Source organism: Petaurus breviceps, unplaced genomic scaffold (genome assembly GCF_028583685.1).
Source record: "Petaurus breviceps papuanus isolate PSGF00001 unplaced genomic scaffold, PetGlider_PUasm1.0 90701, whole genome shotgun sequence".
Lineage (NCBI taxonomy): Eukaryota > Metazoa > Chordata > Mammalia > Diprotodontia > Petauridae > Petaurus > Petaurus breviceps.
The window spans coordinates 5,891,184-5,909,588 of NW_027187316.1; the positions used below are offsets into that span (position 1 = coordinate 5,891,184).

General features: G+C 32.2%; 1 protein-coding gene across 4 annotated transcripts in view; it reads left to right on the top strand.

Annotated features, from left to right (window-relative positions):
- SUPT3H (SPT3 homolog, SAGA and STAGA complex component) overlaps positions 1-18,405 on the top strand; it is a 677,491-nt gene that overhangs the window by 59,929 nt on the left and 599,157 nt on the right. For 2 of the 4 annotated variants that reach the window (XM_069065837.1, XM_069065836.1), the window contains exon 3: positions 475-561. The exons of the other annotated variants lie outside the window; for them this stretch is intronic. In XM_069065837.1, coding sequence (XP_068921938.1) covers positions 475-561 — 87 coding nt within the window. The remainder of the gene's footprint in view (positions 1-474; positions 562-18,405) is intronic. 4 annotated transcript variants of the gene reach the window in all.

Here is an 18,405-nt window from a genome sequence, read left to right on the forward strand (position 1 = left end):
TAAAAACAGTTAGAATGTATTATGATGTAATCATGCATATTTCATGCCTTTCACGTGAGTTAGAGACTCATAAGCTATACACTAAAGTGAAGAAAAAGGAATACTGACTCTTTCAAAGTATATATAGCAGGATCTTTTATAAATATGACATATATTTATAAAATTGAGTTTGTTACAGTTAAAATACCTTATAGTATAATCTCCTGGGAATTGTATTAATAGTAATTTTCCTCATCTTACTAGACTGTGAAAATGCATATTTGCATTTTAACTTCCTTTCCCTGAATTTTGGAATGTAGTATTTTAATTAGTATGAAAGCTATGAGACTTTTTAGCTGTTAAAATTTTAAACTAAAAAGTTATTTTAGTGCGTCATGGAAGATGGACTAATATAGTTGTTTTGGAAATCAGTGTTCACTCCTTTAATTCAATTATAGTCAGTTATAAAAACTATGATATTTTAATCTTTTACAGACCGCAGAAATATTATACATTAGAAGTATTGCATTTGATCTTCTATCAGCCTTGTTCAAGTTGCTATTGCATAGCATTTGTGTTGTTGTAAGTATCTGATAGACTTTGAATAATGAGGTTCTGGACTATATTTGAAATAAATGGCATACTTCCAGTTATCTAAAAAAGTGGTACTATCCATCCTGAAAACACTGCAGCTTTTAAAATGTGAAATGAATCAATTGATTAGGCCTGTGCTATCGAGCCCTCTTGAAAAGAGCATGGAATACTTTCTTTACTAAGCTAAGGCACGTAATTCTTGATAATTCAAGAAGTCATTCTAATGATAATATTAGAATTTGGAGGTGCAAGTGAACTTAATAGCATCTTCCTTTAAATAGATTTGAGAATATAGAAATTCATCTAAAAAGTATAGTGATAGTTATATATAATTGTCCCACCTATATATCTAGCCTTCTATAATTATTTTGGCATATTAGCTCATTGGAAAACTTAAGAAACAACAACAACAAAAAGCCCCAGTTACTCCAAAAACAAAACAAAGTCCAAGTTATAAAAGATGAAGGAGAACTTGGTTATAACATTTAATCTCTACCCCTAAAAAGATAATAGAATCCACTAAGTAATCCAGTGCTACCCTTATCTTTTATTTTCATTGTTTGAAAGTATTGAATGTATACTTGAAATATAATGAGGAAATAATTATTGCTTCAAATGATGAACAAAACGACTCTCCATTCATTTAAAAAAACGATAAAAAACCCTAAACCCTTTCTTTAATAAATATATTTTGAGATTAACCCAATTTTCCTAATTTTATTTTCAAGTGACGTAATATACGTGTAATTCTTTGTAAAATCTATAGATGCTATTACAATTCTTAATATTAAAATGTTGCTCAGAATAAGAATGGTGTTTCCAACATGATACTTAATACTCTTTAAAAAAAAAAGAGATTTGAAATAGGTGTATGAAACAATTAAGACCTGTATATTTTAACCAAGAAAATACCTGTTGATCTCTTTTGGAATTAATAGCAGAAGTTCTCATTCATGTAAGCCATATTGCTTCCTATGAACCTGAGGATAATCTGATCAGTCTGAATTTGTTAACATTCATTATAGTTTTCTGTCATGGAAATGTTAGCTTCTCTCCATTTCAAAGGATCGTTTCCTACATTATTACTGTGAGATTTTATATACTGTAACTTAGTAAAACTCCTTATAGACAGTAACTGTGCTACAGTTTAGAAGTTTTGTAAAACATATAAAATAATTTCCCCCATCCTTTAAGATCAAGCATTTTTTTTTAAAGGGATTTAATTTTCACTCACTGACCTACACCAGGACTGATCCTTAAGTCGTAGCCAGTTAAAATGTGTGAAGTAGGAGGAGTGAAGGGAACTCCAATCATTAGTTATGTTACAAAGCAAAGCTAATCCAGGCATACACAGTGAATAGATTTTTAGTATCTTTCCCTTTTCTTCAGTTTCAAAGATAGTGAAAAAAAAAACCCAGTTGTAAGCTCTTCTTAGTTGGAACATCATGGACATCATAAAGAAAATCTTGTAAGTTTTTAGATACTTTATGAGACTGTCAGATGATAAAGTAATTTGCAGACCTTATCAACTATTATCTTGTAACATGTCAGATTATAATTAAATGTCAGTGAAAAACTGACATTTTATCACATCTTAAATTCAAGCCTATCCAGTTATATAGACTGCTTAAATGATACGTTATCATGATTTTCTATGACACTTTATTTTACTTGAGACTAAAAGACAATCACTTTGACAGATCTGAGAATTTAAGATTAAAAGCACATTGTTCAGTGTTTCTTGTCTATTGTAAATACCAATATACTTTTATATATACATATATACACATACACACATATATATGTATATATATATGTATTGCATGTATGTGGAGAGTTAAACATGTGGAGAATTATTTACTTGTTTGCATGGAGGTTTTTTTTTGAGACATCTGTGTTTACTGTTCTGAATATCTAAGCCAATATTTAGCGACATTCTGTTATACAGAGCTCTTAAAACTGCTCCTTTAATCCAAGCATTATTTTGTATGATTTTTCCTTTCTTTTCCTTTATAATCATACATCCCCATTATATTTGTGCAGCAATGTAAACTATATGCATGCTTTGATTATTCTTATATAAAACTGTAGAGTATCTGTGCCAATATTTCTAGAGGCATTTTTGTGAAAGGATGAATATGGTTTAATGATCCTGGCTAAACTGATAACTGTTGAGCAGGAATTAGTTCCCTGTTTAAAGTATATTATAAACATGGTAGTTTTAGATCATGCATTAGCAGAATATTTTTGGCAAAAAGTAAATTTTTTTTGAAATTTGATCAAACACTGGGTCCTGTCTGAGGTCAGATAACTCTCGTTCATCTGATTAACATGCTAGTTTTAGTGGCTAATCTTAGTTAAGTGCATTAGGTAACATATAAAATTCTTCTAATGTTTTATAATGTCTTTTTTTCAGTTCAGTAGCTCTAGACAACTTTTCATCTTGTTCTAAGGAACTTCCTATCTTCTAGCTTCAGTCATTACTCATTGAATTAGATAAATGACAAATAGTTATGCCTGTTTCCAAATGCAAAAATTTGTAGTGATTGTTTTCCTTTCCAGCTTTCCATGTAACAAACTACATTTCATGTCTACTTATTTTTTGTATCCTGGCACATTATCCCTAAAATCAGATATCTTATCTAAGAGACAGACCTTTGTACTTAACAGGTTCATATTTTGATGACAAGCAAAATTACTTTTAGAATTGAAAAATATTGTTAACACTTACCCCAAAAGAAGTTTTGCTGACATGGTGTTACAGTGCTGAAGAGGCTGTTTGATGCCATAGTCCCTCTTTTTTTTCAGATAGGATTTGTACCCTCTGGTGTAAATACTGCTTGCAGCCTTAAACTGAAAATACAAACCATAGCCAAACCTTGTTTTAGTTTTACAGTATGCCTGGAGTGCATAGATTTTATATTTGTTTTTTTCTGTCAAGAAATTATGTAGCTGGTAACATGTGAAAAGCAGAGAAACAAAACAAAAAAGAGAATGAGCAAATATTTGAAGGACCTACTATTACTGCATAGACTGTGGTTAGAGAGCACTCACTGACTCTGTTGGTCTCGGTGGCTGGTAGTGACCTGCGGAGATTAACCATTTAAAAACCAGAGACTTCTTGCTGTCCTCCTGGAGAAAGTTTGCACCGCACTTGTGGTTCTGTGGTTGTTTGTGAGGCGAATGAAGCATTCACACAATCCAAAAAAGCAAAAGCTTTAAAACTCCTTTTTTTTTGCAAGCACTATTACTGGAGAGACAGAATCATGTGGTTTGTGACCTCACAGTACTCAAAGTAAAGTGGGACTGCCTACCACTGTGGCTTTTTTCCTTTTCTTTTTCTTTCTCCCCCCCCCCCCTTTTTTTTTTTTTTTTTTTTTTTTTTTTTCCCCCCCCCCCCCTTTTTTTTTTTTTTGACAAAAGGTCTGTGGTGAGGCCCTTCCTGGCATCCAGAAGGATATAGCTTTTTAATTTTGTGACTCATGGGGATTTGGAGAGAGTACAAATGCTGAAGAAGCCCAAACTCCTGTACAGTAAAAGCATATGTAGAGCAGAACTTTATTTCTACTCTGCAGTTCAGGTTTTTCCCCCTCTTTTGCCTCTTCTCTTTAGTTCATTATTGTGTCTGTGGAAAAGTGAGCAAAATTGGCACAAGTGACTGTGTGAAATTCTGAACAACAGTGATGATTTACAATAATTTACATCTTTGGACTGTATCACGATCTAGGGTCTGCTTCATATTTGCTGGGTGGCTGGATTCCTTCTGTTTTTCTTTTTCTTCTTGTCTTCTTGTACTTATGAATCTGTAACTCATTGTAAGAAATTTTACCTTTCCTAAGGTCTGGTAGCAGATTTGCTGGGCTGTGTTTTGTGCTGTAATTGGCTGTCATGGAAGTGTTAGCCTAGGGATTCTTTTACAAATATTAAATCACGTCTGTCTAGCTTATGTATCATCAAAACTATATGGCAGTTTCCTAAAAAGAAAATTAAATGTAATTAAGCATCTTTTTTTATATGAGGTACAGTATCTTATTTATAAGTTCTGAATAGTTTGAAGATTATATAAATTGTGAAATTTAAATAAAATGAGTAGATATAGAGAATAGAACTGAATTTATTGCTTTAAAATTGTGATTGTTTATATTAGTTTCTTTATGATAGTAATAATTTTGACTGAAATATAATTGGCTCACATGTTGCTTTACACAGCTTTATTTTAACTGTTAACTTTAATAGATTCTGTGATAGTAAATCTTATACATATGTAAGATAAAACACTTATGTTGTCATTTAGATTGTATAATGCAGGATTTTATAGGCCCAGGATGGAGTGGGTTAACAGAAGCTGTATTTTTTTGTTTATAATAGAGGCTTTGAAATAAATTACAAAATGCTGTGTGTAGTAAGGAATAATGCACACAGACAGAGTGTGTTAGTCGTCTCGATTTGCTAACTCTGATTCAGAACAAAATTGGAAACATCTTTGGGAAACTATCTCCTTTTTGCCCCTTTGGACATGTATGTGTAGAACTCATTTTCTTATTAGGATGATTATATATCATAGGCAGTGAATTTTATATTTATGAATAGGGCTTCCTGTTTTCATCAGTTGGGAGAGATGGGGTATTTTTCAGCAAAAATTGTAAAACTGAGCAGTCCAATTTTCTAGGCATTTTTCACCATTTATTCATGCCACTCTGAATCTGCATGTCTCTAGTTGTTAGACTTCTTCCTAGTGTGATTTTAACTAGGAGTGGCATAAAAAGTTAATGCTGAGAGAGTGGGTGGAGACTCTGATCTGCAGTAAATTTTTTAGGTGTATAGTGAATGGGGTGAGGTCTGGAGAAATGCATGTGAATGTTATAGTTAACTGTAGTTAAATATATAATACATCTATATACTCTTTTAGAGTAGACCATTATCTGTTAAATCACCTTTAAGGGTATAAACACATTCTTGAGATTTGTTTATGGAAATGTGATTTCAGCATTTCAAAGAATATTTTAAGTGCCTGATGTGTGCAAGGTACTGTGGTATAAGACATATTCAAAAACACAAAATGGGAAAATGTTAGAATGGTTTTTGTTTATATTTATTTCCAAATTTCTATTTCTCTTTTCATAATAAACTAACAAAGTTAGGAAACCAGAAGCATTTAAAACTGTTTAAAGTAGGGTTCTTATGCCTATAGGCTTGTTTTATTTGAAAGGAGAAAACTTCAATTTATCATAGTTATTCACATAAAAAAAAAGAAAAAATTTAATTATCCTGTTAGCATAAGCAAAGTCTAGTGGTAGGGAGCTAATAGTGATAAAAACTGTTTTGAGGGTTTTGTCATAATTTGTGAATTTCTAATTGAGCTTCTAAATGTTTTTGCCCATTGCATAGTAATGATGTAATCTAGTGATTAAATGACTTTAACTGTTGTGTTATGCTAAGTAATTTTTTTAAACAAATTTCTTATTTCTATATCATGATTGTATGTTCTCTGACATTCTCATAAAACTTGAAACATTGACTTACTTTGGAACAAACAACAAAAAAATGCCCAACCCTTTGTTGCTTTCCCTCTTTCTTCCTTTCTCTCCTTTCGTTATTTCCTCCCTCATACATTTATAATATGGACCCTTACACTGACATACAGTCTTCTGTCCTAGGTAAACTTCATGATCATTGGAAAATATACTTATCATGTCATGTGGTTGCTTTGCATAATTTTCTTTGTAATGACCATCTAGTGTGCATTCTTCAGGCTAATGCCAGTACTATTTATCAAAATCTAATATATGCTTGTTACATATTTGTTGAATATATCTCTTTTATATTTCATTTTTGCATGAGGCCCATCAGACTCTACAAAGGATAAAATAGTACCAAGGCATGCTTTAATATATTTTGGGTGTGTTGTGCTTATTGTACTTGTATGTGCTTTCTCTAAATTAATATGTATCTTCTTTGGATCAGCTTTTTCCATTGTGATGAGTTTTTAAAGACAAAAGCAGTTATTTGTATAATCTGACAATTAATGGCTTGCTTCATTAGGAAAATTTTACTAAATGTTATGATGGAAGAGATGAATTCTGAAAAGAGTCACTGTGCAAATAAATCTCTTGATTGTAGATTTATATCCATGAAGTATTATGTTTAAAATCAGAACTGCAAACCACAGTTCAATTTTATTTTAAAAATAACAAAAACTCTCTTCCTTTGGGAATATTTTGGTAACTGGTATGCTTAAGTAGCAAGTTTAGATCTACTGTATAAATTATATACTTTAATTTTACAGACATGAAGTATAGCTTTGAATTTGAAGTAAATCACAGAAAAGTAAAGACATTGGTATCACTCTTTTCTGTTCCCTTGAGTCTGTTATATGTTTTTTGTCAGAATTAGATGACTTACATTTTTCTTTAAAAACAAAACAAAACATTTAGAAGTAATAGAATATATGTCATAATGTTTAAATGCTAAGTATACCTATGCTTATTGCTATTTTAGCTGTAATTTTGGTTGCAGCTGATTATCCCTGTGAAAAGATGTTACTATTTAATATTGTAATTTTACATGGTAACACTGTGGGATGCAGTATATTGCTATATCTTATCAGAGCCTCCCAATCTTTTCTTTTATAAAATTGAAATAACATCCAAAACGTATAATTTGGGATTTTTTCAAACAGAAGCTTTTGTTTTAATGAAACAATCATTTATTTATTTGGTTAAAAACAAATGTGGATCTAGAGTTTAATTTATCACTGGCGTTTCTAAATTTATCATTTCCACATATGTTACATGGTGATATTTATTTGGTATGATTAGATGTGTTCAGATTTTTTCTGCTATACTGTTTTGTGCCTATTTATAATAGTGACTTTAAATAATTCGGCTATTTCATTTTATTCAACTACTAAATATAAATACATTTTAATTGATATTTTAGTTTTAAAAGAGTAGAAACAAAGAAGTTTTCAATTTTCTTAAGTCTTTTAAAATGACTTTGTCCATAGGTCATTTATGGAACCATTTGATTGGATGGATCATATTTCTTCCTTTGTTGGTCTTTAGTAAAGCTAATAAATATAAATCTAAAACTTTATTGATGTGACTAGATTTATAGATGTATCACTTTATTTCCTCCCCAGTTTTCAGAGTCATCTGTTCTTATCCTTTCTCAGGTTTATTATGTAGAAATTTGAGACTACTTAAGATTTTTAATAGTTAATTCAAATTTAAACATGCGTTTTTGCTGTGTACTGTTTTAACATTTATTAAGTACTGAATTACAACTCTTAAAGATTGACTAAATTACAGGTGAAGGTGACATTAATCCTGAGTTATAAGTAGTTAGCACGAATTATAATCATTAGCAATGCTGTGTACCTCATTTTGCTAACTTAAGATATTAAGACTCATTTGTCAGATAGCATTAGAAAAGGACAAATTTTAATGAACATAAAATACCTAATTTTTCTTAACATTCTAATACTTAAAATTAATGGTAGATACTTTTTATTGACTTGAACACTTCATTTGTCATTTCATTAACATTTTATTGACCAACACTTATTTTTATTTGACTTTTCCTCTGCTAGTTATTAAATGTGCAGGATAGCCCAAACTTCTTAAAAGTATGTGTATAACCTGTTCTACTTACAATTAGAATAATTTTTACTACTTCTGTAATTTTCTAAAACAGAGAAAAAGAAAACTTGCAGAAAATATGGGAAACTTGTCTCATATAACAGCTGAGGATGTGGCTAGGCTTCAGCAGGAAACTACTACCCACAATGCAATGTTACATACACTACCACTTAATAAAATTTATTTCAAACATGCTACTGACAAAACCAAAGAAAATAATATCATAACTATGCTAGTTAATATACTAAATATATCTAGGGAAAAGTGAAACTAATGTTTCTTTCAGTAGCCTTTGTCTTTTTTTACTATAATAACCAAATTTCTGGGCCATCATAGTACACTGGAGCCTAGTTTAACTCTGTCCTTTAGGGTCATGTTGTAGAGCTGGTTTTTAGTTGAGACTGTCTTATAATGAGGTACTTTTGGTACTTACTAAGCACTCTTGGATAGGGTCCAAGAAGGCCCTGCTTTTTACTAAATTCTATGTGGCAAGTTGTGTTATGGTGCGGTTCTGGTGTGGTTGAAACACAGTACTATATTTGATCATATTCATTGAGAAATGCTTAAATTTAAAAAGCTCTTGTTCCTTTAAATGTTTCTTTTACTTTAATTTTTTGCTTATTTGGGGAGGAGGCTTGAACTTCCTTTGAGATGTGTGTAGGTGTGTATTTGTCTCTATTACTATTTGCTTGATTTCTACTTTGATTTACATTTTAGTTTACCTATTTCCAGTTTAGTTGAGGTCCTTTCACTCCGTTCTCCTTTCCACTTCCTTCAAGAGAGATAATAATAGGCCAGAATGTTTCTTTTAAAATGTAGCTAGATAAGATATTAATGTAGCCCTTTAAAAAATTGAATATAGTACATTTCTAAGTAGCATCATTTTGTAAAACCTTACATACTATTGATTCTGATAAATTTTGTGATTTGGTAGAATTTGAGATTTAAAGGAAGTGTAAAGTAAGGTAAGTTTTTGAATGGATATATCCTATGTAGGCATTTTATCAGTTAAAAGAACTTCAAGGCTGTGGACTGACCCCTTAGGCCATTCAGCATAAAAATAAAAGAAATATTTTATTTGCATAGGGGCTACATTCTTTGCCTCTCATTGTTTTCAAATGAATGTGTATTAAGGATGATTCTCTTAACTGTAGAAAATTTTTGAAGTATTTTCTTTAGTTAGGGAACGCTTATCAAGAACAGCTGTAGGACTATGGATCCTATCCATGGACTCATGGTGGTCTGTTGAACAACGTTCTTCAACTTTGACAGGTGAGACAGAGACTCTCCAGTGCCACTGCTTTTGGATGAATCTAGCTGTGGTTGGAGAAAGTGCATCTTGCCAAAATATATGGGTGAGACCACACACAGCCTTTAAAATAGTTATTGTAAGCTTATTTTTAGGCAATATATATCTTGACAGTCCTTTTATTTGCATGCCAGTTTCATTTCTGCTTATAGTTTTTTTTTTTCATTTGTTTTAGTAATGGCAATTGCAGATTTAGGTCTTTATTTGTAAAACTCTTACACATTTTGCAGAAAATACTCTGTTTTCAGTCATAATCAAGCTTATAAGATAGACATTTTAAAATTTAAGCAGTGATATACTGAATTCATGGTGTTATGAGTTTGTCAGTGTTTCTGTTCAGTTAAAATACTTATTTTCGAAATTAGTTCAACAATATAAAATTGTTTCGGGTTAAAGAATTCAGGAGTGAATTTCTTACATGTGAATCTTTAATTATGTCACTTTTGATATGTTCTGGGATAACCATTACTCTTTGAGTATGTATATTTAAAAATATTACTAAAAACAAGTCTTGATATAGGAATTTTTAGTTTATTAATGACGAACATTGAAATTCATTTGCTGAAAAAGGTTAACTTTTTGATACATATGTATGGTTTGTGGAAGGTACCAAATTTTGAGATGGGTGATTCAGAAAATATGCTTAATTAGGTTGATTCATGATGCCAGATGAGCAGTTTGATAGATCTTAAAGTAACTATTAAAAAAGAATAAACATTTTCTTTAAACCACATTTACAAATATGTAAAATATAGCTTGTCTGAATTATTAGTATTAGAAAGGCATAAATATAAAAGTGTTATATCTAAGTTTAAGATCCAGCTGTTTGCTAGACTTGAGCCTTTTCACTTTAATATCAATGATTTGAATGTTTCTCAGGTGGACATTGACTGTAAATTGTAACCAAATGTTTGGTCTATGGGAGACAAGATTAAAGTTTCAGTTCTGTTCCTAGTTGACAGTAAATACTAATGAATACCTTCTTAGGTGGTTTCATAGTGAGAACATGATCTGAATCTATATATGGAGATTACATTTTCCTTTACTTTGTAAATTTAGTGTTTTGCCATTTCTGAGTGAAGCAGAAAGTATATTAAAACTTATTTTGATGTAGCCTTCGCAGTATCTGTTAAGCTAGGCCGGATAAAATAATAAGAACATAGGTAGCATGCCCATGATGTCTTAAAAAAAGTTCTTAAAAATTAGCATTATTTTCAGACTATTCATATTAGAATATAGTCTTAGCTTTTTAACTTTTGACTAACTTGAAAAATACCAGTCTGAAAGACATACATTAAAAAGATATTGTTTAAAATGTAGTTTTGTTACTTTAACATATCTGTAACAACTTAGGCACACACTTTTCTACTAAATATCCTTAGAAGATCTATCTGTAAGAATTTATAATTAGTATTTAATTGTATAAACAGTTCTTTACTGAAGGGATGTTTAAAAATTTGGGGTCCAAACATTTCTCAGAAATTTGTTTCTAGCATTGATTTGCATTGCCTATGTAAGTTTACCAAGTACAAATGGGTGTCAGTCCACTTCTATCCAAAGTAAAAATACAGAATTAACAGATTCCAAATGAATAATATTGAATTTTTCCAGAATTAGTTTATTCATGTACTTTAGTGAACACCTGTGTTTTGTTAAATAGCATGCATTTTTAAAAATAAATTTGTTTAAAAAGAAGATCTCTAAAATGTCAGAAAATTTAATCATTCCAAGTAATAAAAGTACCTAGAAATTGCATTAGACTGTTTGAATTTTAAAAAATTACTCTTAAATGCACTTTATGTTATCAAGATTTTTACTAGTAGTATATTGTAGAATAATGGAAAGCATCTCAGTCTCAGATTTTGAAGAGACTTCAGAGACCTTTAATATAGTCTACGTAGAAGATTCTTAATAAGAATTTTTTTCTGTAGGATACCCAACAAATGGGTATTTAACCTTTGCTTAAAGACCTGGAATCTACTATAGCAGGAAACATTTTTAGATAACTTTAACTGTGGGAAAATATTTTATTGTATCTAACCTAAATTTGGCTCTTTTCAGCTCTGCACCATTATAATCTTTGGGGCCAAATAGAATTATGAAATCACAGTAGGGCAAGTCTGTTTACTTTTCCATATTGCATGCTTTTTAGATACTTGAATATAGCTCTGATGGTCTTTCTTAATCATTAATATACTCATTCAACAAGTATTTATTGAGTATGTACTGTGTATCTGTCAGGTATTGTGCCAATAACTGTCTTCTTCAACCAGGCCTCTTGCAGTAAAATACAGAGACCCTTTACCATCTTGGTTGCTCTTCTCTGGACACTCTCTAGTTTATCAGTACTCTTTCTCAAATGTGTTGTCTGAAATGGAACACAGTATGTTGCATGTGCCCTCACCAGGGCAGGATATACTATAACGTTCAGCTCTTTTATTCCCAGACTCAGTGCTTTTAAAAAGTACATCTAAAATTATATTAACTTTCTTAGCTGCTCTGTTATATTGTTGATTCACATAGAACCTTCTTTCCACTAAAACCCCAAGACTCTTTTTACATGAACTATTCTTTAGTTATACTTCTTCCATTTTGTATTTCTGAAGTTGAAAGACATTTCTTTTTATCCCTGCTAGATTTCATTATATATGATTCAGTCCAATGTTCTAGCCTGTCAAAATATTTTAAAATCCTGACTTGGTCCTTTTAGCATTTTAATTTTCCTGCCTAGAACACTGGTTTTGTAGTCAGGAAAAGACCTGATTTAATCTGACTGTAAAGCTAACTAATTGTGTGGCCCTGTTATAATGACTAAATCTCTTTGTTGTCTTTCCTCTTCTGTGAAATGAGAATAATATTATTTGTACTGCTTACCTCATAGAGTTGTAAACCTTAAAACTCTAAATTTATAATTTTTTGTTAGGTTATGTGGTTCTAAATTTCTGTGTCTGAGAATTGCTTGTACCAAAACTACTTCCTATGTCCAAAGTCATTCTTAACTCTTTTTTTTTTTTTAAAGCAATCGGGGTTAAGTAACTTGCTCAAGGTTACACGGCCAGTTATTTTTGTGTGTGTGTGTGGGTGTCGAGTATGTGAGGCCAGAACCGATCCCAGGTCTCCCAATGCTGGGGCCAGCACTCTTACTCACTGCACCACCTGGCCACCCCTAAGCAATTGGGGTAAAGTAATTTGCTCAAGGTTACAAGGCCAGTTATTTTGTATGGGTGTTAAGTATCTGAGCCCGGAAGTGATCCCAGGTCTTCTGACTCTGGGGCTGGTGCTCTTACTCACTGCACCACCTGGCTGACCCTCATTCTTAACTCTTGTTAGCAGAACAGAAGATTTAATGCCTAGAGTTAAGTTTCTGGTAGTGGTAGAGGTAGTTTTCTGATTTCTCTTCCATGTATGAGAAATCCTGTAGAATTCATGTGGAAAGCAAAGATAACAAAATCATCAATTCTTCACAGTATTATTTATCTTCCAGTAGGATATATAGGACTATTAGAAATAAAATAAACTAAATTACTTGTATGACCCATATTTATTTATTCTATGATGATGGCTGCACTGTGGGAAAAAATAGTTTTCAGTATTTTTTTCCAGTAGCAAATAGTGAAACCAGTAGGAAGTAATTTGAATTTTCAAAAGTCAACATGGTTAAATTAAAGATTCATTTTTATTTTGAGACAAAAGTTCAATAGTAGTATTAGAATAATAGGTTAGTTATGGTATCATATGACTTAGAACTAGAAAAGATGTTGGAGGTCATCTAGTCTAATCCTAGTCTAATTTTATAGGTGAGGAAAGTCACACCCAGAATGTTGATGCAACTTGCCCAAGTTTATACAGGTAGTAAATGGCAGAATTGTGATTCAAACTTGAGCTTTCTGACTCCATACCCAGGGCTATTTACAATTCACTTTTCCAAAAGTCACTTGTCTAGCAACTTCAACTGTTTAGAGTATTGCTAGAAGCCACAAGTAAGTTAAAAAGTCTTATGAGTGGTCAAAATAGACACTATGATGTTCATGCCCTTTATTCAGAGAAGAAACACCTACAATAATGCCAGATAAATAATGTTGTATTGCAATTTGGTTGTGCAGTAACTTTGACCTAAAAAAAGTCCAGTGTCTTAATCAGATATAAAAACTTTTTTTTTGTTTTGTTTAAATTTAGAAAGTTAAGGTCTAGCTAAAGTCTAGGTCACATTTAAAAAAAAAACATTTTTATTTATAGCTTGTGTTTTTCTGTTACCTACATTTCCCATTATAGTCCATCCTTTCTACATTGAAGTAATTCTCTGCAAAAAAAAAGAAGAAAAAAATTTGTTCGACAAAACTAAATAATGTAGCAAATATAGCAAAAAAAGGCTGCTATTATATGAAGAGTTCCACACCTAAATTTAGTGATTGTAATATTACATCATTTTTGTTTTTGTTTCCAGTTTCATTGTTATGCTAATTTTGTGTTTTACTGGTTCTGTTTGCTTCACTTTGCATAGGTTCACATAAGCCTTCCTATACTTCTTGATATATTCATCATATCTGTCATCTTATAGCATAATAACTTTAAGCTCATAAATCTTTTTTTTTAAGCAGTTGGGGTTAAGTAATTTGCTTAAGGTTACAATGGCCACTTATTTTGTGTGGGTGTTAAGTATCTGAAGCCGGAACCAATTGGCTGGGGATCTGGGTCCAGCGCTCTTACTCATGCAACTTGGCCGTCCCTAAGCTGTTAAATCTTAAAGCTAAAATTTCAGTTCAGTCCAGATTAGTTAGATTTTTGGAAGAGCTAGAATTAAAGTCAGTTTGTAGATATTTGTTGTTCAGCTGCTTCAGTGGTACCCAACTCTTTGTGACCCCATTTGGGGTTTTCTTGTCAAAGATACTGGATTCATTTGCCATTTCCTTCTCCAGTTCATTTTATAGATGAGGAGACTGAAGCAAACAGGGTTAAGTGACTTGCCTGGAGTCAGGCAGCAAGTAAGTAACTGCGCCTGGATTTGAACTTAGGTTTTCTTGACTCCTGGCCTGGCACCCTATCTACTATGCCACCTAGTTTCTCCAGTTTGTAGATAAAGTTTCTTCTAGTTTATTAAGATTTCTTTATTCTGTAATTGTGGGGGGGAGGGGGAGGCAGGGAATTTAAGGACTAGTCTGTTTTCACTTTGTTACCCTGCATGCCTCCTATAATTAGGTGAAATGAACTGAGAAAATGTTCTGTAATTTGTATAACCTTTGAAAATAATTAAGTAGGCATATTTACTACATATATAAGTTTGGAACTCTGTGAATTCCATATTCAAATATGGATGATTTTAAAACTATTCTTGTTAGTCTTTATTTGAGTTATCTTTGGTATCTTTATTTGGGGTGATTCTCACTTTAATGCAGACAATGAGAGTAGTTTTTATAGTTAACTATCCGTAATTAATTCTAATGAAAATGTAGGCAATTCTTTAGAAGAAATTCTTAAAATATTTAAATAAAGATTACTTGGTATGAAAATTGAAAGGATTATCCCAAAATATTTCTCTGCTCCTGTGACCCCCTTATCTCATTGGTGAAATCCATCAGGAATCTCTATTTTGAGGGAGGCCAGACCATCCTTCATTATCCTGACTGTTAACCATACCACCATGTGAGTACTTCCCCTAGTCTCCTCCCCTCCTCCCCCAACCTTTTCAGCTTTTTTCTTTGTGTGCTTCTCTCATTAGTATGTAAGCTTCTTGAGGTCAGGGACTATCTTTTTTTTTTTTTTTTTTTGCTTTTGTATTTGAATTCTCAGAGCTTAGCATAGGTCCTGGCACATAGTAACTACTCAATATGAGTTTGTTGACTTAATTTTACATAATAGCTTGTTCTGCAACTCTCTAGTGTATTTATCATATGGTGTTATATATTATTATTATCCTTATTTGTGTTTTATATCCCCACAGTAGTATAAACTCCATGAGATCAGGGATTTTATCTTCTATAAACTTTGTTTCCTCCTTGCTGCTTATTACCATTCTCTGCTTACAGCAGGTATATAAATGTTTTGAATGAATGCATGAATATAATTATTCCTTTGAGATAACTAGAGACAACTTGAATAACAGAAAAATGGACTTTTAAAATCACTGTTGCCATAGCAAAAGATGAAATTTGAATTAAAGGGAATGGAAAACAGCTAAGTCTTTTCTCTAATTTCTATGATTATTATTTTAATAGTATTCCATATAAATTAGTGAATTCATCTTTTATGTTTAATTAATTAACAAATTTCCTTGTTTTGTGGAGTGGACATTCCTATCTATAAGCCTAGGGGAATCAGATCTAAATAGAGATTATAAGCTTCTTCTGTAATTCCTTTGTTTGAGAGATTCACTAGGTTAGTGTGGAAATTTACTGCTTTCTATTCCCTTTCTTGCCAGATTGCATTCAGCATTAGATGATAATTGTTATTGTCTGTATTCCTAGAGTATTCTAGAATTAAGTAAAAATGCTCTAAGCACCATCTTTCTTACTGTTGGTTCCATTGGTCTTCCTAGGCCAGCCTAGACTTGCACTGAACTCTCTAAAGTGATTTAGGCTCAAAATAAGTGTCTAGGTTGGTTATCTAATCTGGGAAGTCACTAGCTATAGTTGACTCAGTGTTTAACAAATTGAGTTAGGGGTGCCTGCTAGCCATAGGCAGGGTAGAAATTTTCCACTACCCTTTGGCAGTCCTTAGTGTATGCCAAATTGTCATAGTATTGTTGGAGTAATTTATTAATTAATTTTTATTTTTTTTTAAAGTTGAATTTAAGTAAAATATTTGTCTATTTATTGTTTCTCTAGAGAGAATATTTTTTAGCACAAACTTTTCCCTTAAAACATTTATGTCTTCTCCTTCAATCATATTTTCGCTTTTGGCTGCATCTCTTTCCAAAAATATGAATATGAAAGGAAAAGATCTGCTTCAAAGTGATGTGATCTCTTTGAGACTACAGCTATTTGCAGATGAGTATAAATAATGAATCCAGTGAAGTAGTTATTATTCAGATTCACATTACTTATTGCTATTGGTCTGGAACAAATTAACATAATTTACAAAATTTTAACCAGGAGTAGTGAGAATTTGATCATATGATTGTCCTAAAGCAGCTCTTCTTAAATTGTGTGTCATACGGGGTGAAAAATTTGGCAGCAGTGAAAGGTTTCTGAATGCGTATTGACCAAAAATTAATTCAAAATCAAACATGTAATAATCTAAAGTGTTTTTGGCATCATTGTATCATGCAGCTTTATTGCACTGCACATGTCCTCAAGTCATGTAAAGCTTAGGAACCACAGTTGAAACTGATAAGGGATCTCTGGAACTTGGGTCTTTTGGAAGAGGTTTAAGAAGCCCTTCCCTAGAGGATTCATTGTTCTCATTAGTTGGGCCTACCTGTACTCAATAGGGTTCTACCATATTTACTTCTTCCCAGTTTTTTGCCAACTACTCACACTCATAAGGGGATTGCTGATTATATTTTCTATATCTGTTGTCTTTCCTTGACTAACTGATATTAGTATCATTTACAATGCATATAAGTGTCTGCTTATAGTCCATAAGTCTTTCAGCTGAGTGTTTTTTTTCACATTCTGTGTCATTCTTTGTAGTCATTTTATTGAATACTACCTATATATAATCATGGGTTTCATACTGTATTTATATTATCAGGAGCATCATCAGAATAGAGATGGTAATTAAATGAGCTGATAAGGTCATCAAGTGAAGTTGTATAGAGAGAGAAGAGAAGAGGACCCAGAATAGAATCCTGAGGGCCACCTATAGTTAGAAGGCATGAGCTGGAAGAGGATCCAGCAAAGGAGACAGAGAAGGAGCAGTCAGATAGGTAGAAGGAGAACCAGAAGATAGTGGAGTCCCAAAAACTTAGAAATAAGAGTATTAAAAGAGGAGAAGAGTGATCAATAGTGTCAGAGACTTCAGAGATAGAGGAGAATAAAGATTGAGAAAAGGCCACAGGATTTGGCAACCAAGAGATCATTGGTAACTTTGGTGAGAGCAGTTTTGGTGAGATGATAAGATTAGAAGTGGTTGAGAAGAGAGTGAGAGAAGAGAAAGTGGAAGCACATATTATAGGTGACTTTTTCAAGTGTTTAAACTACAAAGGGCATAATGGATATATAAAGAAGGATCAACTGAGAGTTTTTTCCCTTCTCATATTTAATCATTTGCTGACTCTTGATCAGTTCTACCTCAATAGCTTTTGCATCCATCCAAATCACTGAATTTCCTTTGGCCACAGTTTTCTTGTCTGTAAATGAGGGAGTTGTCTTCTGCTGTCACCTCTAACAATTCTTTGTGACCCCAATATTGGGGTTTTCTTGGCTGAAACCATTGAAGTGGTTTGCAATCAATCTCCTTTCTCCAGAGAAACAAGTTAAGTGACTTGCCCTGTGTTATATAAATGTGTGAGGCTGGATTTGAGCTCGGGTCTTTCTGACTCCAGGCCCAGCATTCTCTCCACTGAGCCATTTAGCTGTTTCCTCATGAAAATTAGAATGAGCCAAATAGCAGTGATTTCATGATTTTGAAAGAAATATGAAAAACAATTCAAAAGATTGGGGAAAAGAAAAAAAGTTGTATGCTGTCAAAAACAATCTTGAAATTAGGTTAGTGAGACAGTCTAAATCATCAGATTACCTGAAAATCATTCTTGAAAAAAATTAGTTAATACTCTATTTCAGGAAATAATCAATGAAAACAGCTCAGATTACTAAAAACAGAGGAAAAATGAAAATAGAAGGTATATACTGGTCAGTTCCTGAAAGAAATGTTCTAGTGAAAACTTTCCAAAACCAGCTGTAATGCGAATGTAAATTTTAAAGATCTTCCCTGCCCCTAGGCTAA